This window comes from Otolemur garnettii, unplaced genomic scaffold, assembly GCF_000181295.1.
Source record: "Otolemur garnettii isolate 467f Iridium unplaced genomic scaffold, OtoGar3 scaffold00126, whole genome shotgun sequence".
Taxonomy (NCBI): domain Eukaryota; kingdom Metazoa; phylum Chordata; class Mammalia; order Primates; family Galagidae; genus Otolemur; species Otolemur garnettii.
In genome coordinates, this window is record NW_003852521.1 from 2709356 (window position 1) to 2734777 (window position 25422).

Below are 25422 nucleotides of genomic sequence, written 5' to 3' on the forward strand. Positions count from 1 at the left end.
CATTCTCAGCAAAGGAGGTACGCCAAACCCGTGTGCACTAGCAAGCAAACATTCATGCAAAATTCTAAACAATCACCAGTTTTTCACAGCGAGCAGCTAACTAACTGTTGCATTGAAAAGGGCAGGAGTTTGGGGTGAGGGCTGAGAGGAATCTTTATTGTCACTGCTTTTCCATCTTGCTGGATTTCTGTGTTCTGAAAAGGAGCTTAGAAACACCTTTTCTTGTTTCAGACATTCTCAATTCTATACTGTTTGGTCTTTACCTTAAAAAAATTTTTTTGGTCTTATTTCACTTTTACATGCTTGTAAGGGGGGAGGGTTGGCTTATACAATTACAAAATCAGATATAAGCTAAAAATTGTAATGGTATTTTAAGAAGTGATCCAACACAGTTATTGTGTTTTGCTTACCCTTAAATGTTTATTTTTAACTTAAATAATACATTAAACATATTCTTCTAAAAACACCAGTGCAGAAATAAAAAAAATGAAAAATTCCTCATACCCCTCCCTTCATTTCACTGCTCTTCCTAGAGTTAACCACTTTTAACAGTTAGGTATGTACTTTCTGAAATTTTTCTCTGTATACCCATTCATGACCATACACAAATACATAGTTTTTAAAGTACAATTAGATCAGACTATGCATACTGGTCTATACTTGTTCTTTTCAATTAACAATATGTTAGGATATTTTCCAGGTCAGTACCAGACCCTGTTCTCATCTTAGCCATTTTATTAGTTTTGTTGTAACATGGTATTGATAGAATCAATGTCATAAGTTATTTATCCATTTTCCTATCAATGGACAACTATATTCTCTATGCATTTTCTTTTTGCCTTTACAAGTCTTTTGCTCAATTAATGTTCTTCCATATTTATTTGTGTACGTGCACTTATGTGTAGGATCGATATTTACAATTGGAATTGTTGGGTAAAGGGGATAGATGTTTAAATCTCATGTTGCCTGCTCAAAATCAGTTGTGTCAATTCTCATGTTCAACTAAATAAAAGATGAGGATGTTCATTTTCCCATTTTTTTCTAATTACCAGGAATCATTTTCTTTTGAAATCAGTATTTTTAATTTTTTCCCATCCAGTGGTAAACATATTTTGTGTTTGAATTTACATTTCTTAAAATAATATCAAGACCGAGAATTACTTTCATATGTTAGTCATTTGCATCTTTCTTGTAATTTTCTGTTCCTTTATTTTGCCTTTTATTCTATGGAAACTCGATAAACATTTTTAGGTTCCTCTGGCATAATTTGGGCTCCTGATTGGTCCAATTTTGAGTGCCACCAGAGAGCTTGTATTTATCGTGGTGCTGAGGTAAAGCTCCTTAAAGGAGGCTGGAACGCATCTTCCTTCGTTAGAAATTCCTATTTCGTTTATTTTTAAAAATAAAACTTATTACCCATTTTCTGTTAAAGAAAATAATGGATATAGCAAGACCGTGGAAGACTGAGGGTTGGGTAAAGATTCCTAATTAGTTGGCAACTACAGACATGGGAATGTCTAACATTTATGTCCTGGTGTAAGTGTGGCAAGCTGAATTGTTCATGAGGTCTTTCAGGACTAGAAGGAATCACAGGTATAAATGAGTCAGTAAATACCCAGCGTTATTATTATGCTTTTGTCGGTATTGGTTGACTTTATTATTGAATGCTCTGGTTTCTCAAAAAAAAAAATGAATATGCAGTATGGAGTATATTTAAAAATATGGAAAACTGAAAAGAAGTGGGAAATAAATCATCTAGATTTTCACTGTCTCGAAACAATGTTTTCTCTCTAAGTATAAGATTATCGGTTAATAATATATGAAATAGATTGTCTTTGTGTGCTAGCTTTTACAAATTTGCGTTTTAAAGTATGTTCCTAACTAACCCACTGAGAAGGAACTGCAGTGGTCTGAAATGGTTAAGGCAAGTGGGAGTTTGCTAAGGTTTGTCTAGTGCTACCTTCGCTTTGGATGTATGGTTGGAATCCAGTGTTAATAAAATGGTAAACAGGACATTGTCAATTTTAATTCTTTAAGAAATTAAAATTTCCCCTAGTTTAGGAATATCTGTCAGGTTCTAACTAGATATTTTACTTATTGATATAAAAATATCCCTGGGTTAGTAATAGATGGTCTTTTTTTTCTTTCTAAAATATAAAGACATTATTAAGAATTATAGAGAGAGCATTCAATAACTTTAATGGCCAAGTGACTAAACCTGACAATAAAAGGTTTAATGGTTGCTAGAAATTTTGAATGCACAATTACAAAAGAAGATGCGTGTGCTCGTGTGTTTAGATGATCTAACTTAGCTGACCACATTAGCCAGCTGGATAAGGGGCCACGGCACTTCTTGTACTTACCAAGGATCCATCTGTAAGTTAAGTATTGTGATACCAAAGACCTTAGGTGTCACTGCTGAAAACTTATGCTGTTTCTGGAAATGTTCAGGCTGAAAGTAGAATGATGTCTTGATTTCATAAGAAAGTCTGGTATAATGTCCTCCCTTTGGGTCCCTAGGGGGAGGTGAACGGGTAATATGAACCAATCTCTCTGGTCAGACATTTACTTTCTATTTGAATTTTAGGTGGTTAAATAAACTTGGATTAGCTGTAATCCATCATGAAGCCACCACAAAGGATGAAGGTATGTTCTATTTTAAATCTCTGAAAATTCAGCAAGAATATTAGAAAAGACGGAAATAGGATTAAAAAAAACAATGTCACATTCTATGTATAGTCTGATCCTGATGAAGCATACCTTGGTATTTAAAATGATATGAAAATATGTAGAGACAGACAGATTCACACAGACTTACCAACACGGAGTAAGCTTCCCTTGCTGGCTGTGAATATTTTTCACACGTCACCCACACGTCTGCAGCTGTGGGCTTCACTGACATCTCAGTTTGCCAGTGCAAATGTTTGATTGCCCCAGTTGCTGAATTCTCTTACTCGTAGACACCATCTCCTTGTGGTCTGGTCAGATAATTTTTGTCTCACTATTTCTTCTCTGATATTGTAAAATTTCCACTAGGTGTGTGAAGGTCAGATTGGGAGGCACGGTTCAAAATCAACTGTAGTCTAATTCTCCGTAACGATGCAATTACTCCTTAGCATTGAGAGGAGGGAGGCTTTACGTGGCAGGGCCACCGAGGTGATAACATTTCTGAAGTGCACAGGCCACATAAGACTCAGGAATCGGAAATGGAGACTTACATCTTGTGATGACAAAATTATAAAATCTTAGATGTAGACATGAAAACATGGCAACTGGATTGGAAACATTAAAGGAATACCATATGGTAGCATGAAATTCGTGTCCTAAACATCTTTGTCTTCTGTTCCACAAAATAAGCAACTATTGCATATTTATAGATTGTGTGGGTGTGAATCCGTACACAGAAGACTTTTGGTTTGGCCTCTAAGGTCTTCCATCACCCGGCTTCAGTGACCTTTCAGCTTCTATTTCTACTGTGTCCTGTAAGATTCTCCACACACTTGGGCCAGCCCCCTCCCCCAACCCTACTCCCTTCTCCCTCTGTGCACCGCTGATAGGCCAGTGCCAATTTCAGCTCATTAAGATTCCAATGATTAAAATTAATCACTACTGATTTCGTGTTCTCTTAGTATGTGATTGGCACCTCTGTTGAGGATTTATCTTCCCTGAGCTTTGGCCCTTTCTGTGTACTGAATGCTCTTGACGGCATGAGCCGTTTGTTTCTTCCTCTGACTTACAGTTTCCTTGCACCAGGTAGTTCAGTGGACGTGGGCTTTCTGCAGTGGCTTGAAATTGCAGTAGCCAGATGGCGAAAAACCTCTGCTCGTGCATTATGGAATAAGTGATGGCGGCACTGAAACACTAAACAATTTCGTTTCTGTTGTAGAATGTTACAGTGAAAGTGAACAGGAAGATCCTGAAATCGCCACGGAGACACCACCCCCTCCCTACTCCTCCCAGACCCAGTCTCCTTCAGTATGTGCAGATGTAAGTAGTCTGTTGGTTACTGATCAGAGGGGTGGAGGTCCTTCCTTCCAGTTGGCCAGAAACGCCCTTGAATAACAAGTATTTAGAGTGGGTTAGATTAGGGTATCTTCCAAAGAGCAAGTACAGTTTTCAGGGCGCTGATTCTGAAACTTCTCCGTAATATCCCACTGGTAGGACAATTTCGGCCTATCCCCGGGTGACCCACAGGCTCCTCATGCGAAAGGCACCTAGGTGATAGGCCAGTACTTACAAAACTTTGTCTTATAGTGTTCATGCCCTACTTGTTTGCCAAAACAATTGAAGTGCCTTGCCCAAATGTGTGTACTCTAACAATGCAAAATAAATTTAAGGAAAATGGAAAAGCAGTGTGAAGAGAAAAGTAGTGGAGTCAGAGAGATAGCAGGAAGCTGGGAGTGAGGTCAGTGTATTAAAATTGCATGTGGAATGGTTTTGTATGTTCCCTAGAGAGGAGTGTGAATGTGGTTCTGAGCTCTGCAGGCCCCTAATGTAGGTTCCTGTTATTAATGGATGTTAAGACTGCGGAGAGCTCCTTCGTAGTTGGATGCACTTAAAGTTACAGTGATGCCCCTAGAAAGGGTCAAACAAGGGTCCCTGGGGAGGTTGATTCACGGTTTTGACACTTGCCATGTATGAAGTTTTATGTAGATGGCTTAAATACATAATCATTTAATCCTCCAAATAGCCCTGAGAAGTAGTAATGTTCAGTTCACATTGTATTGATTACTAATGAGGCCAAGCGTCTTTTCACATTTATTAGCCGTTTGCATTTCCTTTTTGTGAAGTGTCTGGTCTTTTGTACATTTTTAGCTGTGTCTTCCTCTTCTTTCTCTTCTTCTTGATTTTTATATGTTCTTAATTTATTATTCTGTGTATCAGTTCTTTGTCAGCTAGAAGTGAGCAAATCTCGCTTTTTGTTTTTTTAAAACTCTGTTTCGTGATTTCTCTTTCTAAACAGATGTTCTTGATTTGAACGTGTCACATTTATCCATCACTCCCATAGTAGCTAGTGTCTGGAATGCTACTTGGTAAAAATAAAAGCAACCACATCCTCTTCTTAGATGAAGGTTTGTGGCTCAATTACATTACACAATGACAGTCTGACCTGCAGTAGCCACGTAGGGAATGCTCGTTTTAAAACAAATAAATGAGGGTCTGCTTAGGAGACCAGTAAGTTGGGTCACTGAACTCAGAAGAATCTTTACACTTTCTGTATCATCAATCAAGTGTTATTTTTGAAATTTGTAAGTTGAGCATCTTTTGGCAGGCCACTAATGCTAACATTTTCTAAGGAAATATATTGGAAATAGTCAGATAAATGTTTGAACAGTTAAGACTTTTTTTTTGCCTTAGCAACAGGATATATTCCACTTGCTCACATATTTCCCAGGCAGATTTTGTTTTTGTTTTTTCTAGTTTCTGAAAAACAGACATGCAAGGCACTTGGTTAAAATAACATTCTGGCTTTTTATTTAACCAAATGAAACGTAAAAAAAATCAGATAGTAAATTGTATCTAAACCATGACTCAAGTTATTATTTTGCTTTATATGGTAATAAGCTCACTTAGATATCTGAGGTTGGGGATAAAAATAATTTTTTCTCCCAGTTCTTACTTTAAACAATATTTTGGGTATTAGACTTTTATTTTGTGATGGTGAATTCAACAGTATATAGAAATAGTCTTTGTGAAAACTATCATAGATTAAGATTCATTTGTTTGAATGAAACAAATTTAGTCTTTAGTTGTTCTAACTGCTAATAAGATCAGCAGAGAAACTTCAGCACCAGGTCCGTTTGGACTCTGCTTGTAATGGGCTGAACCATGTTCCACAAGGTAAAGAGGAAGATTTTTTTATGTTCTTTCTTTTTGATAAGGCTTTAGAAGATTGACCTATTTATTCTTAAAGAAGTTAGAAATGGGTAGACTTTTGATACTTTCAACTTCTCATTTTCTCTAGGCACCATATAACATTTAAAACTTGATTTTAATTAATTAATTAATTTGAGATAGAGTCTTACTCTTTCACCCTGGGTGAATGCTGTGCTGTCATAGCTCACAGCAACCTCAAACTCTTGGGCTTGAGCCATCCTCTTGCCTCCGCCTCCTGAATAACTATGTACTACACAGGCACCTGCCCCAACACTCGGCTAGTTTTTCTGTTTTTAGCAGAGATGGGGCTTCACTCTTGTTCCGGCTGGTCTTGAACTCCTGAGCTCCAGCAATACACCCACCTCAGCCTCCTAGTCTGCTAGGATTGCAAGGGTGAGTCACCGTGCCTGGCCTAAAATGTTGATTTTAAAATGGAGAAGAGTGAGCAAAGAATAAAAATAAAGAGAAAGAATGAAGGAAAAGAATTGGATAGAAGGAAAAATGAAATGAGAAAAGACTATGGGTATTGTTAGGTTAGGAGGAGTTTTCACTGGTTTAAAGATTGACAAACTACAAATCAAAGTGAACTGGGGTCCAGTGTGGGAACATGCTTTAGAGAGTGTGATGCCCAGGCGTGGCTCGTCACTTCTAACAGTCTGTAATTACAAGCAGCCTATGTCAAGCATAGCGCTCTAAGCTCAGTGCCTTCTGGGCAGTGTACTCACAAGACTCCCCAAAGCACTGTGTTGCACCGAGTTGAGTAGTGAGTACCACAAACAGGAACTGGCCGCCGGATATTGCTAATGCTGACTTACCAGATCTTCCCTCAGCCCTTACAGAAGGGGCCACAGCCACTGTGTACACAGTCTCTTGCTCAAACAGCTCTGTTTGCTATAATCGAATTAAAGTAGCAGCAGCAGGAGCTGCAGGAAAAACTCATGCTTGGTCTCTTTCCGAAAAAGGAAGCTGATCACATGGAAGTTGAGTTTTACAAAAATAGCTCACAATAGGGGAACGTGTCTGGACGGGGCCAGAATAGAGATTTTTGTTAATATTTATTTTGTAGATCCTGCAAATGATTCCTGGTGTTTATTTGGACAGTTTAGAGGTTGTACATTTTCTTTTCCAGATAACTAGACTTAGTGAACTGCAGATGTTTGATTTCTGGTTGTTAAATGGCCTGATTTAGGATAACCAGTTTCCAAGCTACCTGGCACGTTCATGAATGGAAAATTTTCATGTCTGTGCCAATGTGTTGTTACTGGGATGGTGTGTGTGATCAGCGAGCATCTTAACTAGACATTTTAATGTCATGTTACTTAAAAGTGGATTTATTGATTATTTGACAGTCCATGTCTAGTATGCAAGCCGAGTCTAGTATGTTCACATTGGGCAAATATTGGCTTTTCCCATCAAAATTCAGAGCTTAGACCTATAAAATTCTTGAGACCATATTGATTTGGAAGAAAGCCAGCTGTTCTGAGTGAGTTGCAGTGATTCTGAGTGTTTTAGGGAGGATCCTGGTTTGCTCTTTGGCTGCCCCTAATAATCTCCTTCCTGCCACTTCCTCAGAGTTTTGAATTCTTGAGATTGACAGGATGATGTAACGAAACTGAAGCATACAATGCCAACTCTGTCCTTACTGTAGCTGGAGATACTGGCTGACTTGCAGAGCCCTGGAATCTAGATATTTGGATTTTATTGATGGATAAAATTATAAATAGATAAAATTTCAACTTAGAGTTGTTGAAATTTATTTTGTTATGGAGAACATTAAAAAATAAAAGTCTAAAAGACAGCTTTTATATAGTGTTTTTCAAAAGAAGCCCTGTCTTTTTTTTTCTTATTGTTTGGGATTCATTGATGATACAAAGAACCAGGTTACATTGATTGCATTTGTTAAATAAAGACCCTCTTGTGATTGTGTCCTGCTCCCAAAAGGTGAGCCATACACCGTGACCCCACTCCCTTCCCTCCTTCCCTCTCTCTCCCCTTTCTCCACCCTCACTGTGTACTAGGTCATTAATTGTCCTCATTATCAGGATCGAGTATATAGGATTCCTGCTTCTTCATTCTTGTGATGCTTTACTAAGAATAATGTATTCTACTTCCATCCAGGTTAATACAAAAGATGTAAAGTCTACATCTTTTTTTTTTTTTTTTTTTAGAGACAGAGTCTCACTTTATTGTCCTCAGTAGAGTGCTGTGTCATCACAGCTCACAGCAACCTCCAACTCCTAGGCTTAGGTGATTTTCTTGCTTCAGCCTCCCGAGTAGATGGGACTACAGGCACCTGCCACAACACTCGGCTATTTTCTTTTGTTGTTGCAATTTGGTCAGGGCATGGTTCAAACCTGCCACCCTTGGTTTATGGGGCCAGTGCCCTACCCACTGAGCAACAGACACTGCCCCAAATCTACATCTTTGTTTGTGGCTGAATAGTATTCCATGGTATACATATATACAGCTTGTTAATGCATTCCTGGGTTGGTGGACATTTAGGCTGTTTCCACATTTTGGTGATTGTAAATTGAGCTGTGATAAACAGTCTAGTGCAGGTGTCATTATGGTAAAAGGATTTTGTTTTTTCCTTCTGGGTAGATGCCCAGTAATGGGATTGCAGGATCAAATGGGAGGTCTAATTTGAGTTCTTTGAGGATTCTTCATACTTCTTTCCAAAAAGGTTGTATTAGTTTGCAGTTCCACCAACAGTGTAAAAGGGTTCCCTTCTCTCCACATCCACGGCAACATCTGTAATTTTGAGATTTTGTGATGTGGGCCATTCTTCTGGGGTTAGAAGGTATCTCAGGATGGTTTTGATTTGCATTTCTCTAATAATCAGGGACAATGACCATTTTTTCCTGTGTTCGTCAGCCATTCATCTGTCTTCTTTTGAGAAGGTTCTGTTCATCTCTCTTGTCCATTGATCTAAAGGATTGTTGGCTCTTTCTTTTTTTCTTTTTTTTTTTTTTTGCAGTTTTTGGCTAGGGCCAGGTTTGAACCTGCCACCTCCAGTATATGGGGCCAGCGCCCTACTCCTTTGAGCCACAGGCACCGGCCCAATTGTTGGCTCTTTTTATATTGATTAATTAGAGTTCTCTGTGGATCCTAGTTATCAAGCTTATCTTTCAACATCAAAATGTAACAAGGACAAAAGTTTCAGAACGAATAAAGTCCTTTCCAAGGGAGGGTTCTCACTGGTAATGTTCCACTGATGTATTCTCTGTGTCCTGGTGAAAATGTTGCCATGTGTCCTTGGAGTGTGTGTCAGGAACCGCTGTATGAAGATGTATCATCAGCCTGCTTTCCAGCATCAGTGGTGCAGCTGCTGTTTCTCTTTAATAAATTGGGAGGGTGAAAATGTATCTTTCTTTGGCAAAACTTCATTAAATTTTTTAAATTAAAACCCTTTAATTTAACCTGTGCAGTTATAAGCGGATACTGTTATGTGCTAAGAAATATTTGAGGAATAGTCAGAGCTTAAATACCTATGCTTTGTCCACATCACCGAGCTCCACTCAGCGAACATTATTTTGCTTCCTGTCTGGCTCTCTCTCTTTTTCTTTCTCCTAATCACTTTTCTCAAGAGTCTCAAGAGTTTTTGCTCCATCTGTGCAAATTCAATATAGATTGAAAATTATATTTTGTTCAAGGTGTATTTCAATATTCTAACAGATTTCCCCAAAGAGGCCTTTTAAGTTTCTGGAGAGCTTTAAAGAATATGGGACATCAGGGTATGGAGACTTTTCAGATCCCAGAACAGTGAATTCAAAATTCAGTTTGAGAGAATGGTGTCCTAGTGGCTGTGAAACAGAAATAAATATCAGGTGTTTCCTTTTTGACTCTTTTGTCATCGGTCACTTTTGGAAACAACCACGGGGCACCTCTATTGAACATGAAAAGTAGAAAAGCAGGTTTAATCATGATTTATTTTATTCTTTTTTGGTTCTATTTGTGAAAAATAGGCTGGACAGCAGGCATCTTCATCTTCACCCAAATCAAGTGAAACATCGTGTTCTTTCTCGTCCCTGGAAAACTCAACAAAGACACCCAGCGGGTTTTCTTCCTCCTCATCTAAAGAAAGACAGTCCTGGCTTGACATAGTTAACAGTTCATCTGCTGCTGAAGGTTTGGGACAGTCTGTGACATTTGCTGTGCAGCTTCATTCCCCTGTACCCTCGGAGGCAAGCGGCCTCAAGGCCCTGGACAACAGTTCTGTCACATCAGAAAGTGGATTTTTGAACTCTTTATCTAGCGATGACACTTCTTCGTTGAGTAGCAACCAAGACCATCTAACCATCCCGGATAAGCCTACAGGATCAAAGATCATGGACAGAGGTAAACCAAGAGATTGTTCATTCTTCTCTAGAGAGTGAATGTTTGTGTGTATGTGGAACTCTAATGTTGATTTGTAATGAGAATGGTTAAACTCCTGAATGGCAACTCAGTGATTAAGCAGTCAAGTGTGGCTGAGCTCAGGGGCTGCCTTTGTAGAGGTGTTTGCATGTGGACCACTCCAGCTATCAGGCTACTAATTATTTCCTGTCTTACTAACCAAATGCTCTAAAACTATGAGACAAGAGATCACAAAATAATAATACTTTGCCACCAGTACCAGAAACAAAACCTTGCTTCTGTAAGGAAGGCTTTGTTCTGCAACATTTGGATTCGGTCAAAAGGCATCACTTAAAGATCCAGAATGCCATATGTGGACTTAAGGCCACAGGTTCCCTACCCCTGCCTATGCGCTGGAGCTTGTGCAGTTGAACCAGGTATAGTTTGGTATTTGTAACATCACCGGGATGGTTCACTGGGCGCTCAGGGCAGCCTCTTTCCCAGTCCCACAGACAATGTTGGCTTCCTGGCCAGTTGGCACCTGAGTGTCCTTGTATGGAAGACAGGGAAACAGAAAACTTACATGTACTGGAAGGGCAGCATTAGAACCTTTAAATATGAAAGAAAACATAGGCTATGCTGTGAATGACATTTTAGGTCTTAATAGGGGAAAGAGGTAGTGGTGCAAGAAATTAATAATGTAAGTTTTTTTTAATACTCTATAATAATTGATCCTTACCTTTTAAAGAATATGGGACATCTGGGTATGGAGACTTTTCAGATGTCATCAGAGGTGACTTCTTTTTATGACTATTCAATCAGGACGTGTCTTTTCTGATTGTGCTTTATTCATTCTATTGTAAAACAAGCTTGCCTGATAAAAGGTACTGAGCCATGAGAGAATAATGAGCTTGGGTTGCATTTTGGAGGGATACTATTGAGAGAAAGTTGACTCACTAAATATCCATAATAGCTGGCCAGATTGCCTAATGATGTAGGTGACTCAGTCCCTATCCCCCTACCCTAATCTGGGAATTTTTCTTTACCTTCTACAATGTATTTTAAGATGTATTTTGTGGCTCGGTGCCTATAGCTCAACCAGCTAAAGGCGCCAGCCACGTACACCTAAGGTGGCAGGTTCGAATCCCCAGCCCGGACCCGCCAAACAACAATGATGGCTGCAACCAAAAAATAGCCGGGCGCTGTGGCGGGCGCCTGTGGTCCTAGCTACTTGGGAGGCGGAGGCAGGAGACTCGCTTGAGCCCAGGAGTTGGAGGTTGCTGTGAGCTGTAATGCCACGGCACTCTACCCAGGGGGACAGCTTGAGGCTCTGTCTCAAAAAAAAAAAAAAAAAAAAAAAGATGTATTTTGTTAATTTAATTTTTGGTTATCAGTGTAATTTTACTAAGGATTGTAACTGCAGACCAAGGTTTTATGTGTGTGTGTGTGTGCGTCTAGCATTTTAAAATTATAAATTTGAATGCTGAGGCTGGTACGAATTCTCCAATTCATATCAGTTGTCACTCTCTCTGAGGCTTTACCTGAAGATGCTTTGCACAGTTGAGTTACCTGCCTGGCCTCTGATGGCATTTTTCTTGACACCCCCAATGTAGGACAAATATCTATTTTATAATAGAAAAACTGGGATGAATGAAGTCATTGGCAAACTAGACTGTTTCTAGAGGTGAATGAGGAGGACAGGGAGAGAAAGTCAACACTTCTTTTGAAGAATTACAGGCACATAAAGATTGGACGAGATGAGGAATGAAAAGAGGAGACTTGAGCTGGCCTTGAGTTTGTGAGCTGCTGTCATGTAGACACAGTACTGGGCTTACATGTATTTCTTTGGACAGAATTGAAGTCAGTGGTGCAACTAAAAAGAAAATGGATTTAGGTTTAGCGTAAGAAACTTCTTTTTGACATTGAGAACTGTTCAAAATAGAATGGGCTCCTTGGAAAGTAATACATTCCTTAGTACTGGTGGTGTTTACTTATTCTGTGGCAACCACTCTCATTGGATATTGATTGCACATGGCATATTGGTCACAATTTTTGTTTTTGAAAATAGGTACTAGAAAGAGAACTTTATATCTTGAACTAGATGACCTCTAACTTTATGCTAGAGCCTTCCAGATATAGGATGGGTGGGTCTAAGGGAAATAATAAAAAGTACCACATCTATAATTTTTCTGGTGCAAACTCTTACTTTAATCATTAGGTCATAAGTAGAAGCAAAAAAAGTTTCATGCATACATACACATACCCAGACCCCAGGATGAGCATAGCTTCAAAAGCATAATGGAGTGTAAAATGCCATTTGCATTCTTCCCTAAGAGATAACCCTGCAGATAGAGAGTTTTCCCTTAGGACCGCCATCGAGGGTTATGGGAAGATTTATGCAGTTCTTGCTCATGTCTAGATGCCATCTGGGAACGTGTGTGCTGCAGAACCTGGCTGGGTACCAACAGCTCTTTTAATGTAAGAATGAAAAAACCTGGTATTGTTTAGTTTTGAGTTCTATGCCAAGTGACCAACAAAATCTGTGTGCTTTATCAAACAGCTTGATGTGAAGACATTCCTCTTGGTAAAAAGGAAAAGAAAATGAAAGTATTTTTTCCCTCCTGGTTTGTTGGCAGTTGCCATATGTTAGAGAATTTTTGCTGATGATTTTCTCCTGCTGCTGGGGATTTGGTTAAATTCCCAGAAGAGCTAAAACCACAGAAAGTCATTGCTATGGAAACAGCAACCCGGTCTTTGCTTGCGTTTGTGATGATTTACCATTGAGTAATCAAATTACGTGTTGTGCATTTTTTTACATGTGTGTTTATGTCTTTGAGAAGAGGTGACTTTTTATTTTTGTGACTTCTAAAAATGATTTTGTGTTGTCAATCAAAAACTTTCTGAAATCCCTGTCTGAAATACTGTTTAGGGTGTTTTTGTATTGGGGATTGAAGTCTTAACACTGTCCAAAATAGGAGTTGGGATTTTAGAAGGTTAAGTCCCAGTGTCAAAATGCATTTGCTGAAGAAAGAGGCTTTTATTCCAGAAAAGATTCTTAAAGGTTAATAACTAAGTTCTGAAACAAGTAGACAGCATATATTATAGCCTTCCTTTTATATAGACAATGAAAAAAATATTTTGCAGTTGGTATGCAATTAAAATTGTGGCTGCTAGAATTTTATGCTGAATTTAAATATCCTTTTAGACATTTCTTCCTGTGGTGTGAGCTATTAAAAAGTAAAAGCAGGGTGTTAATTGCAGTCTGTTGTCACTCTAGATGAGCGTTCCAGAGTTCCAGAGCTCTAGGAATTCTTCACTGGGTCTTTCTATAAATAAAGAGGGAAAAGAGGTGATGGGTTTAAGGGAAGGTTCATTTGCTCCGTGCTCTTCCTTTCTTTGGTGAGAGGATTTTTGGCCCCTGACTTATGCCCATGGGAGATAAGTCACACAGAATGCTTTCTATGTACACATGTACAACACACTCTACCCATTGACAGCAGGGAGACACTGCCACTACTGCTCACTCGATGAATGGAGTAATGGTGCCCTGGATGCCGAAAGGCTGCATGTCAGCTACTAAGACTAACACCCAACTTACGCAAATTGAACTGTCAAGTACAGCCATAGCAAGCATGTATGTGGAACTCAGGTAATAATAATCTGAGTAAAAAACAATATTAATGGAGAGACAAGCATTCTCAGCATGCCTGACTTCACAGGAAAATGACATCAATGAGCCAGAAGTTAGGATTCAACAAATATTAGCAAAACTGCACACAATCTGAGTGTGAGGAGTAGAGGTGCTACGCTATTTTAGCTAGCTACTTTGAGTGTTGCTGTGGGTGTGGAGTGGTGTGTGTCCTCAGGGAGCAAGTAGATACTATAAAATTAAGCCCAATACTAGGCGACACTCAATGTAGCTTTTTTTTTTTTTCCAAGCACCTCACATACTTTTTTTTTTTTTTTTGCAGTTTTTGCCTGGGGCTGGGTTTGAACCCGCCACCTCCAGTATGTGGGGCCGATGCCCTACTCCTTTGAGCCACAGGCACCGCCTCCTAACACATACTTTTTGCTAAAGTGAATACAAAGATGAGCAAAACACAATTTCTGGTCTAAACCTAATGAAGTGAGTGGGAAGAATTAGACACATTTAACAAAAGAAAGTAATAAGACGGGTGCCACCAGATAGATGCAGACCAAATGCTGTAGCATGTCTCCGTGGAAGGATCTGTGCTCACAGACATGGGAGTGGTAGGAAGGGGGAGGGAAAGGAAATTTGGCCAGTGTTGACTATCGGGATAAACGTTAGTTAGTTTTAATAGATAATGGACGAATATGTCTGATCAGGATAATCATGTAATTGGAAAAATACTTTAAATGTTTTTTAAGCTTTAGGATATAGGGTAGAATAGAATAAAGGGAGACAGGAAATAAGAAGATTTAGGGAACTTATGTAATAGTTGAGGGTCAGTGGAAAGAGGAAGGACAGGAGAGGAGGATTCTTTAGCAAGCATGCCAGGTGAAGACTCACCTTGGGCTTGTACCCTTAGTACTTAATATAGTCCTGGAATATTTCCTGTTGTTTGAGCTATAGTTTGAGAAGTGAGATCTGAAAATGAGAATAAATATTTAATATTGGTAAAACTTGAAATATATCATTGTTGGCCTCAAGGGCACTGATGTCTGGTGTGGGTGCTCACCACCTGCTTTCTCTTCCTCTAGGTTGGGAGGCTAAAGAGTCCTACGCGTTTCATAAAGTTAGGAGGATTATGTTCCCTGCACATGTGTGCAGTACATCTAGGTCACTTGTAGCATGCAAACTTTCTATCTCATCTTTTCCTTCTTACTTTCTATAACTCATCCGGCACCCAAGAGTTGGCAGAAAGGGCTGGTGGGAAGTCCCTGGGGCAAGGGTTTTGAAGATGGTGACAAGTGTGATCTAGACTTTGGGCATGTTAAGTTTAGGGTGGCAATGACAGTTTGAATGAAGTAGGAGAGGTTAAGGAGTTGGAGAACACAAGAAGATGAGAGATTTGGAAGTTCAGAAGGCAGAGAACACAGTAAGGTTGTGGAAAGAGGAATCTTGTGCTCAGAAATAAACTTAGAGGTGAAGATTTGGGGTATAAAAACAGATTTAGGAGTTGAGGAGGGGAGTATTAAAAATGTTCTGCTCTGAATATCAAGTACACTGGGTACCCACTGTGCACGACCACAGAATTCCTGCCAAGAACACACATTTCTTCCAGATAGAAACTGCATCTGTCACGACAACAATGCATCTGTGAAGTCCCTCATGTTATACATCCCCTTGACTGCTGTGCTACCTAACTTGTGTTTTATCAACAGTTATTTGAGCATTTTTTGTTTGTATAAAGTATGGAAACAGCCTTGAAAGAAAAAAAATATGGAGTCTTTCATATTTGATGATAGGGTCATTTCTAAGTTGATGTGGCTTTGAGACAAAGTGATCTCCCATAGGGGGTCCCCTTGTTGGTTGGGCGGTAAGGCAGAACTCTTGTGCTTCTCATGTGGTCTAGAGGTATAGATAGTTTGGAGAATTACAGAAAGTTCTTCAGTTTTTCTCCCTCTTTCTTATAACTTCCTGTGTTTGAGTAAATACTTGTTTTTTTAGTTCATTTTATGATTTTTTTCATACATATGTGCTCTAGCATTTCTCCTGATAAATGGCGGTTGTTCATTACAGTATAAAAATATTGTGAACACAGAAGAATGTCCTATCTCTATAGCTCTGTATCCAAAACATTGTATAAACACACACACACCTGCACGTGTACACACACAATATCCATGTGGCCACCATTCAGGTCAAAGAATAGAAACTAGCCAGCTTTCCAGAAACCCCTTGTGATACTCCGTGTAGCTGGAATTAGTTCAAGGTCATTACTTTACAGAACTCCATCACTCTGCTGTAGGATGAGAGATGTATCTACTGTTGATGAACATTTCCCCCCACCCCCAGTTTGGACTCATAATTAAAATGCTGCTGTGGATATTCTTACAAAAAATTACCAGGCTTCATTTCTTAGAATAGATTTAGATTTTATAGAAAAATTGAGCAGAAAGTACAAAGAGTTTTCATGTATCCCTTTTCTTCCCCATGCAGTGTCCTCTGTACTGACACCTTGCGTTAGTGTGGCCCAGTTATTGAACTAATGGGGAAAAAAGAAAAAAAAAAATATATATATTGTCGTTTTTGACCGGGGCTGGGTTTGAACCCACCACCTCCTGCATGTGGGGCCGGTGCCCTACTCCTTTGAGCCTCAGGCACCACCCAGGAAAATATTAATGTATTTTTATTAAGTAAAGCCTGTCATTTACATCAGGGTCCACCCTGCATGTCATTTAGTTCTGTGGGTTTTGACAAATGTAATGTCATGTACCCCTTGTTATAGTATCAGACAGAAGAGTTTTGCTGCCCTGAAACAATCCCCTGTGCTCCACCTAGCCAGCCTAGGACTGGAGAAGCTGACCCCAAGAACCTGACCACTACTGACCTTTCCACTACGTCTTTAGTCGTACCTTTTCCATGGTGTCACATCTCAGAATCACAGTCTGCGGCCTTTTCAGCTGGCCTCCTTCACTTAGCAGCATGAACTTAAGCTTTCCCTATGTCTTTTTGTGGCTTGTTGGGTCATTTAAAAATAATCAAATAATGTTCCCCAGTTTGTTATCCACTCACCTTTTGAAAGACACATGAGTTGCTTCTACATTTTGGAACTTATGAATGAACCTGCTGCGGTGTACAGGTTTTGTGTTTATACTGTGTGTGTATATGTACACACACACACACTTCCTATGTCGAAAGTCATTGTGTTACTGTACATATTCACTTTTTATTTAGAATATCACATTTTGAATTAGTACAAAAGTTTCTGGAATATTGAGAATTAATTTGCTGAGAAGTACTGTCTTGAAAGCATTGAGTTGTATCGTGTGTTAACATGGTGTGTCTGCCGATGTAGGTCATGTCATGCAGGTGCGTAGATTACACTAGATAATAATCATAGAGGTAAGGAAAAGAGAGAAAAGAGAGCTCCCTCTTAAAAGGGGGAACTTTCGTTTTCTGCCTAGTGCAATTGAGATAAGGTGACTTCTTCCTTCCTCTTGCCTCTCTGCTATTGTCCTGAAGTGCTGGCCACAGCATCATCTCTTTCCCTTTCTGTTTTCTGAAACTTGCATGTCTATCTTTTGTGTTTCCTTGTCCCCATCATAGATCCACGAGGTGGATGGCTCCAGCAGGTTATGGGGTGGCAGCTGACATGTTTATCTACAGTGCACTGGGTTAGTGGCCCTTGGTTTAGGTGATTTTCCAGTTCCCTCTCCCATTTCTTTCGATTTCAACCTCCACCTCCTGAATATAATTTTTTAAAAACTCTGACCAAATGTCTTTTTTTGTGTGCATGCCAATGTTTTCTGTTTTCTGAGGATGTGAGCAGATACTGAAATTTTATGTCTTACTTTAAATATTTCACTTAATCCTGGGTGCTCAACTATTTGGAAGAATACATTTTTAAAACAGCGTTACCTTGTGTTTTAAGAATGTAAACTACTTATCAGATGATTGAGCAGTGGATTCAACCTAAGATTATTTCAGAAAATCGCTACCACAAGACACAATGATAACACAGAGGAAGGTATATGAAGGTCACCCAATGAACCAGGTTTGTTCTTATCAATAAAAGCAATAATACAGTAGAAGTGTTGTGCTTTGTCTTATTTAACAGCACTTGTCATCAAATAGAGAAGGAAAAAAGCCTGTATATGACTCTGGCAGAGACGGTAAAGCAAAACGAAAAAAATGAAGGAAATCAAAGTGATACTCTTCTCTCAAAGTCACAAGAGCCCAAGTAAAAATACCAGTTTTATACCTGCATGTGCTCTCTGGTTTTCTTAATCTGATTGCTTTCTCAAAGAATTGCTTTTACCTGGCGTTTATAGAAGTCTTCTCTCTCCTGGCTGGTGTGTTCTAAACTCCGCTTTCGCGTTTTCTAGGCATTTCCTCCTACCTTTGTTGTATATGTGGCCACAGTCATGTGTTGTGTGCAACTCTTACCTTTTGCTCCAGATTCAAACTGGTTCATTGTCCCCAAGTGTCCAATTCAAATCTCCAGGCAGAGAGTCTGATTGTCTGGCCTGTGTCCTAGGTTCCTGGACAACTTAAGAATATCCTGTCCTGGGGTCTGGTGACTTGTGGCCTTGTGGGAAGAGGGTTTAAGATACAAGACAAGGGCAGTGTGGCAGTAGAGACTGAATGGGGAATGTTTCCTTTGAAGACAAAATCATGCAAGCAGGGACCTGGGCCTCGGTCTGGCCAGTCTCATCTCAGTGACTATGTATTACTTGATTTAAAATATATAGTTTTCATTGAGCTTTATTCAAAAGAAACTATATCAAATATATTTTCAGTATTTAAGAAAATGAGCTTTAGGATCATAATCTAGGTTTGTCTCTTTGTGACTTTGGTAAAATAATATATATATATTTTTGAGATGTAGTGTCACTCTGTCACCCTGGGTAGAGTCTTGTGACACCATCATAGTTCACAGCAACCTCAAATGCTTGGGCTCAAGAGATCCTCTTACTTCAGCCTCCTGAGTAGCTGGGACTATAGGCATGTGCTGCCACACCCACCTAATTTTTCTCTTTAGTAGAAATAGGGCCTTGCTCTTGCTCAGCCTGGTCTCGAATTCTCAAGCTCAAGGGATCCTCCTGCCTTGGCCTCCTAGAGTGCTAGGATAACAGGTGTGAGCCACTGTGCCTGGCCTGGTGAAAGAGTTTTTAATCTTTCTATGTCTTGATAGCCTCTCCTTTATATCATATCATGGTTAATAATACTTTCCTCATGGAGTTAGAAGATAATGATATAGTGTTGCTATAATGGTTAACACAGTGGCTGTCCATAGCAAAAACTCAGTGTATGAGCGTTATCTTTATCAGCAGCAGCAAAAGTAGGATATTTCTCTCTCAACATTACACTATGCTAATGCTGTTGGTCAGTAGTTTCCTTAAGGCTAAATAAGTTAATTCAGCTTTCCTTAGTTAAATAATTTAAATCTGCCTGCCATTTTGATTTCAAGTCTTTTGCTATGTTGTAGTATTATCAAAATTAGTAATTAGAGAAAGCCTGTAGAATTCTTTGTATCTTTTGGCATCAGGTGCTATACTAAATAACACCTGTAGAGTCTTAGAGGGTGTTTCAATGATTATGTACTTTTTTCTTCTCTTTATGACAAGTGCCTTACAGGGTCTAAATAGAAAATAGATAACCACATTCTCGAAAGCACAAGGAAGGACCAAAAATAAGATAGTGGGGGAGTTAACGTTGAAAATATAGCACTTAAAGAGATAATCTGAATGCAGATTTGACAGCCAAATTCTGGGCCTACTAGAGCATGCCTGTCCCTTCTGAGCAGACAATAGCATGGGGAATGTAGGAGGGAGGGAAGGGAGCAGCAATTCATTTGGCATGATCTTGGAAAGCAGTGAACGTCTAACTTGGTTAAAAATGTTTTCTTCTTGATTGTTATTGTCACCAGGAACGATCTCATATATATATATGTATATATATATATATATATATATATATATAGTTGTGAATTTTAAATTGCACATGAACTTTATGGACACTATGTATGAGTGTGTGTGTGCAAAAGAGAGAGAGAGAGAAAGAGAGAGAGAGAGAAAGAGAGGGAGAGTATGTGTGTGTATATCTTTCTGAGTCTAACAAGTCACAAAAGTGACCTAAGTTGGGAGAGAGTTCATTAGACTTACCCCTTGAGATATTCTGAGCTAGTCTAACAAATGTAAAGGGTCACCAACATTTATTCCAAATTCCTACCAACTCAACATGTGAGGTACTGATGCTTTTGAGCAGGGATTCTGGACATACTCCTTTGAGCAAAGCCAGAAAGCAAGATTTTCTTTTTTTTTTTTTTTAAATTAGGATATGGCACAGAGAAAATAAGTGGTGCTTTATGGATGAGTCTCAACTTGCTAGTTGTAATGCTATTATTTTTCCCTTGCATTGCATAAAAAGATGCTAACAGATAGTTTAGCTTTGCTACTCAAAGTAGGTTCATGGACCAGAAGTTCTGGCATCAACTAGGAGTTTGTTAAAAATTTTAAATTCCAGAGAATGCCAAGGTATGGGACAGAGGAAGAGGTTAATTGGGCTTTGGAAGGGGACACTCTATGTCCTTTGCTAGCAAGGAAAGAGAGTAAATGAATGCTGTCTTGCCAGGAGACAGTGGGGGAGGAACTGCACAAAAGAAGGTCATCTACATACGGAAGAATTGTGGAATTCCCTGAGGAAAGTTAACTGCTGGAGATTGGCCTAAAGTGCCTGTTCAAAGTAATGAGGACATCTCTAAATCCTTGTGGACGGACTTTACAAGTTAGCTTTTGGCTGGTGGAAGAATCAGGGTCTGTCCAGGTAAAGGCAAGAGCTTGGATAGGGATGGTAAAGAAGGCATCTTTGAGATCTAAAACTGTGTAGTGGGAGGTGTTGGAAGGAATAGTAGATAGCAGGGTATAGGGATTAGGAACTACTGGGTGCATGGTCTGAACTACTGGGTGCATGGTCCATGAGTCTTGCACTAACTGATATGAACCATCAGTTTTTGTTTTTTTTTTTACAGGAAGGATGGAAGTGTTATAGGATGAGTTAATAGATATGAGAATCCAGCTGACAGAAGTTTGAGGATTAGTGGTTTAACTACCTTGAGGGCTGCCTTAGGGATTGGGTATTGTTTAAGGGAAGGATATGACTGATGGGGTTGGAGAGCAATGAGAATGGGTGTATGTTGGGAAGGTATAGAAGGGAGAGAAGTGTCCCTCATAATAAGATATACAGGGAGGTGGGATTGGGAGGATGGAGGGATTGTAGGGGAGGGGTTGAAGAGCAAAAAGGGTAGTGGGAGCTGGCAGGAATCATCAGCATTGCTTATAATTTTGAGAGGATATCTCTACCTAGTAGGAGGACTTACTTGTAGGAATAATAAGGAATGAATGTGAGAAAGAGTGTCCAGAAAGTGTGCACCATAAAGGTAGAGTAGTGTGGGGGTGGATTATGTTACCAGCAATACCTGTCACCAAGATCTCTGTCTATTCTAGAGGACCTTTATATGATGGCAGTGTAGAATTCTAGACATAGACATGTGGTTGCCCCCATGTCTATTGGAAAAGAAATAGACTTACCTTCCACTAGCAAAAGTCCCTGGAGCTCAGATCTTGTGATCATCCAGGGGGCCCTCTGATTCTCCGAAAATTTTCAGTCTTCTGCAGCTAGGCCTATAAGGTCAGGAAATTTTACCAGGTCCTGGGAGTGACTGCAAACCAGGTTCTCAGAAGGACCTGGGAAGTCAGACTTCCAAAGATAACCTCTGCAGGTTGGGAATGTTTTGGAATGTTTGGGATTTGGGCATTGCTTTGCCCAGTGGCCTGGCTTGCTGCACTTGAAACACCGTCCCAGGGGAGATTTTGTTCCTCCAGAGTGCCCCGGTGAGTTTCAAGGAGTAGCTAGGTTTTTTCTAATTCTGAGAGGCATTGCCATTAAGAAGTGTCCTCTTGGTTATTAAAGACATTAAAATCCAGGTCAAGGAGACCTCATTGGGGGTCTTTTGGAGTATTTTCTGAATATCAGGCATAGACTGAGAGATAAAATGCATGTTAATAATGAGTCCTGGGTGCTCTCTGGTGTTAGAGTATATTGGTGGAGAGCTTCATTAAGATGGGACTAAAAATGAGCAGGATTTTCATCCCAGTTCTGGGTTATTTATTTTTTTTAAATTTATTGTAATTGACGGCCTTATGGGCTGCTTTTCTTAGTCCTTCAAAAAGACACTGGACCGTGGGATTATGGAAGTGGACTCCAGGAGCCTCAGTCTGATAATTCCAATTGGGGTCCTCCCTAGGAACAACTCTAGAGCCTTCCAGCAGGGTTTGGTCTATCCTATAGGATAGGTCTTCCACATGAATCTGGGCTTGAGTCCAGATCTGTGCTCTCTCCTCCCAAGTTAGGGTGGAGGTGAGGATGACATATAAATCATGCCAGGTTAGATCGTGTGATTGGGTTAGATAGCTAAATTCTTGAGAATATTTTGAGGGATCTGTACAGAACGAACCCAATCTCTGACTTATGTAGGACTGGTCTGAGAGAGAAAAAGGGACATGAACCTTGATGATGCTGTCCATTCTGCAACCTCAAAGGGGATTTTGGGGTTGTGGTATTCTGGAAATGGGAGGGGCAATGTTAAACTACCTTTAATCTACTTAAAACAATTTCCATTTCAGAATTCTATATCCTGCTAAGCTAAGCTTTAAAATTGATGGGGAAATCAAACTTACTGATATGCAAACATTGAGGAAGTTTGCCACAACAAGACCAGCTCAACAGGAAATGCTTAACATATTCTACATACTGACCATCACAATGGACCACCAGCAAAGTACCCAGAAACTTTAGGACAAAACCTTGCTTCCACAATGATGCAAAAGATAAAACTAAGCAATGGACTTTCACAAAATAAGATGAATAGAATTCCACCACACTTATCCATTATCTCAATATATGTTAATGGCTTGGCTGACTGACTGGATAAAAAAGTACAAGCCATTCATTTGCCATCTGTAGGAAACACAACTAGCCTTGAAGGACAAAGTAAGACTCAGGGTTAAGGGATGGAAGATAATTTTTTTTGCAAATGGAAATTAGAGGAAAAGAGGGGTTGCAATCTTATTTTCAGATACAAATGGATTTAAAAAAACTAAAGTCAAAAAAGACAAAGACGGACACTTCGTATTGGTGAAGGGAACCTACAAAAAGAAGACATTTCAATTCTAAATATTTATGCACCCAACTTAAATGCTCCCAGATTCTTCAAACAGGCATTAATTAGTTTGAACAAGGCAATATTCCATAACACCATAATTGCTGGGGACTTTAACTCTCCTCTTATAGAGCTGGGCATCCAAAAAACAGAAAGAGAGCACATCAATAACCTAATGAATCATCTTAAAGAATGTAAAAGGAAGAGCAATCCAATCCTAAACCTACCAGAAGTAAAGAAATAACCAAAATTAAACTATAAATAAATAAAATTGAAAATGAAAGAATCATTCAGAAAATTAATGAAATAAAAAATTTCAAAAGATAAATAAAATTGATAAACCACTGGTTAGATGAATCAGAAATAGAGAAGTAAAATCTTTAATAACATCAATCAGAAATGAGAAGGGGGAAATAATAACTGATACCATAGAGATACAAGAGATTATTTCTGACTACTACAAAAACTCTACGCCCAGAAATTTGACAATGTAGAGGAAATGGACCAATACTTGGAATCACACCATCTTCCTAGATTTAACCAGGAAGAAACAGATATCATGAACAGACTCATATCAAGCACTGAGATTGCAGAAACAATAAAGAAGCTAACAACAACAAAGCCCAGATCAGATGGCTCCACATCAGAATTCTATCACACCTTCAAAGATGAGCTTGTGCCTATACTGCAGAATCTATTCCCAAAACATTAAGAAGGAAGGAACCTTTCCCAACACGTTCCGTGAAGCAAACATCACCTTGATTCCAAAACCAGGAAAGGATACAACTAAGAAGGAGAACTACAGACCAATTTCACTAATGAATACTGATATAAAAATAACCAACAAAATATTAACTAATAGATTGCAGTTACTCATTACAAAAATTATACATCATGATGGGTATCCATATAGGGTCAGAAGAGATCAAACTTTCACTCTTTGCAGATGATATGACTGTATATATGGAAAACACCAAGGATTCTACTGCAAAACTCTTAGAAGTTATCAAGTAATATAGCAGTGTCTCAGGCTACAAAATCAATTGGTAGCTTTCATATATACCAATAATAGTCAAGGTGAAAAAACATTCAAGGACTCTATTCTGTTCACAGTAGTGCTAAAGAAAATGAAATATTTGGGAGTTTACCTAACAAAGGATGCAAAAGATCTCTATAAAAAGAACTATGAAACTCTAAGAAAAGAAATAGCTGAAAATGTTAACAAATGGGAAAACATACCATGCTCATGGCTGGGAAGAATCAACATTGGTAAAATGTCCATACTACTCAAAGCAATATATAATTTTAACGCAATCCCTATTAAAGCCCCACTGTCATACTTTAAAGATCTCAAAAAAAATAATACTTTGTTTTATATGGAATCAGAAAAAACCTCAAATAGCCAAGACACTACTCAGAAATAAAAATAAAGCAGGAGGAATCATGCTACCAGACCTCAGATTATACTATAAATCAATAGTGATCAAAACAGCATTGTACTGACACAAAAACAGAGAGGTAGATGCATGGAACAGAATAGAGAACCAAGAGATGAACCCAGCTACTTACCGTTATTTGATCTTTGACAAGCCAATTAAAAACACTGAGTGGGGAAAAGATTCCCTATTTAACAAATGGTTCTGGGTGAACTGGCTGGCGACTTGCAGAAGATTGAAACTGGACCCACACTTTTCACCATTAACTAAGATAGACTCTCACTGGATTAAAGATTTAAATTTAAGACATGAAACTATAAAAGTACTAGAAGAAAATGTAGGGAAAACACTTGAGGAAATTGGCCTGGGTGAAAATTTTATGAGGAGGACCCCTTGGGCAATTGAAGCAACATCAAATACAGTACTGGGACCTGATCAAACTGAAAAGCTTCTGCACAGCCAAGAACACAGTAAGTAAAGCAAGCAGACAGCCCTCAGAATGGGAGAAGATATTTGCAGGTTATGTCTCTGACAAAGGTTTAATAACCAGAATCCATAAAGAACTCAAACATATTAGCAAGAAGAGAACAAGTGATCCCATCTCAGGCTAGGCAAGGGACTTGAAAAGAAATTTCTCTAAAGAAGATAGGCACATGGCCTACAGATATATGAAAAAATGCTCACCATCCTTAATCATCAGGGAAATGCAAATCAAAACTACTTTGAGATATCATCTAACTCCAGTAGGATTAGCCCATATCACAAAATCCCCAAACCAGAGATGCTGGCATGGATGTGGAGAAAAGGGAACACTTCTACACTGCTGGTGGGAATGCAAACTAACACGTCTCTTTTGGAAAGATGTTTGGAGAACACTTAGAGAACTAAAAATAGACCTGCCATTTGAGCCTATAATTCCTCTACTA

The 25422-nt window shown here is 39.1% G+C and overlaps 1 protein-coding gene across 4 annotated transcripts in view; it reads left to right on the forward strand.

Annotated features, from left to right (window-relative positions):
* The window catches only part of IPCEF1 (interaction protein for cytohesin exchange factors 1), a 152629-nt gene that overhangs the window by 110753 nt on the left and 16454 nt on the right, over positions 1-25422 (forward strand). For all 4 annotated transcript variants that reach the window (XM_023517937.1, XM_023517940.1, XM_023517939.1 and 1 more), the window contains 3 exons: positions 2588-2646; positions 3887-3987; positions 9843-10215. In XM_023517937.1, coding sequence (XP_023373705.1) covers positions 2588-2646; positions 3887-3987; positions 9843-10215 — 533 coding nt within the window. The remainder of the gene's footprint in view (positions 1-2587; positions 2647-3886; positions 3988-9842; positions 10216-25422) is intronic.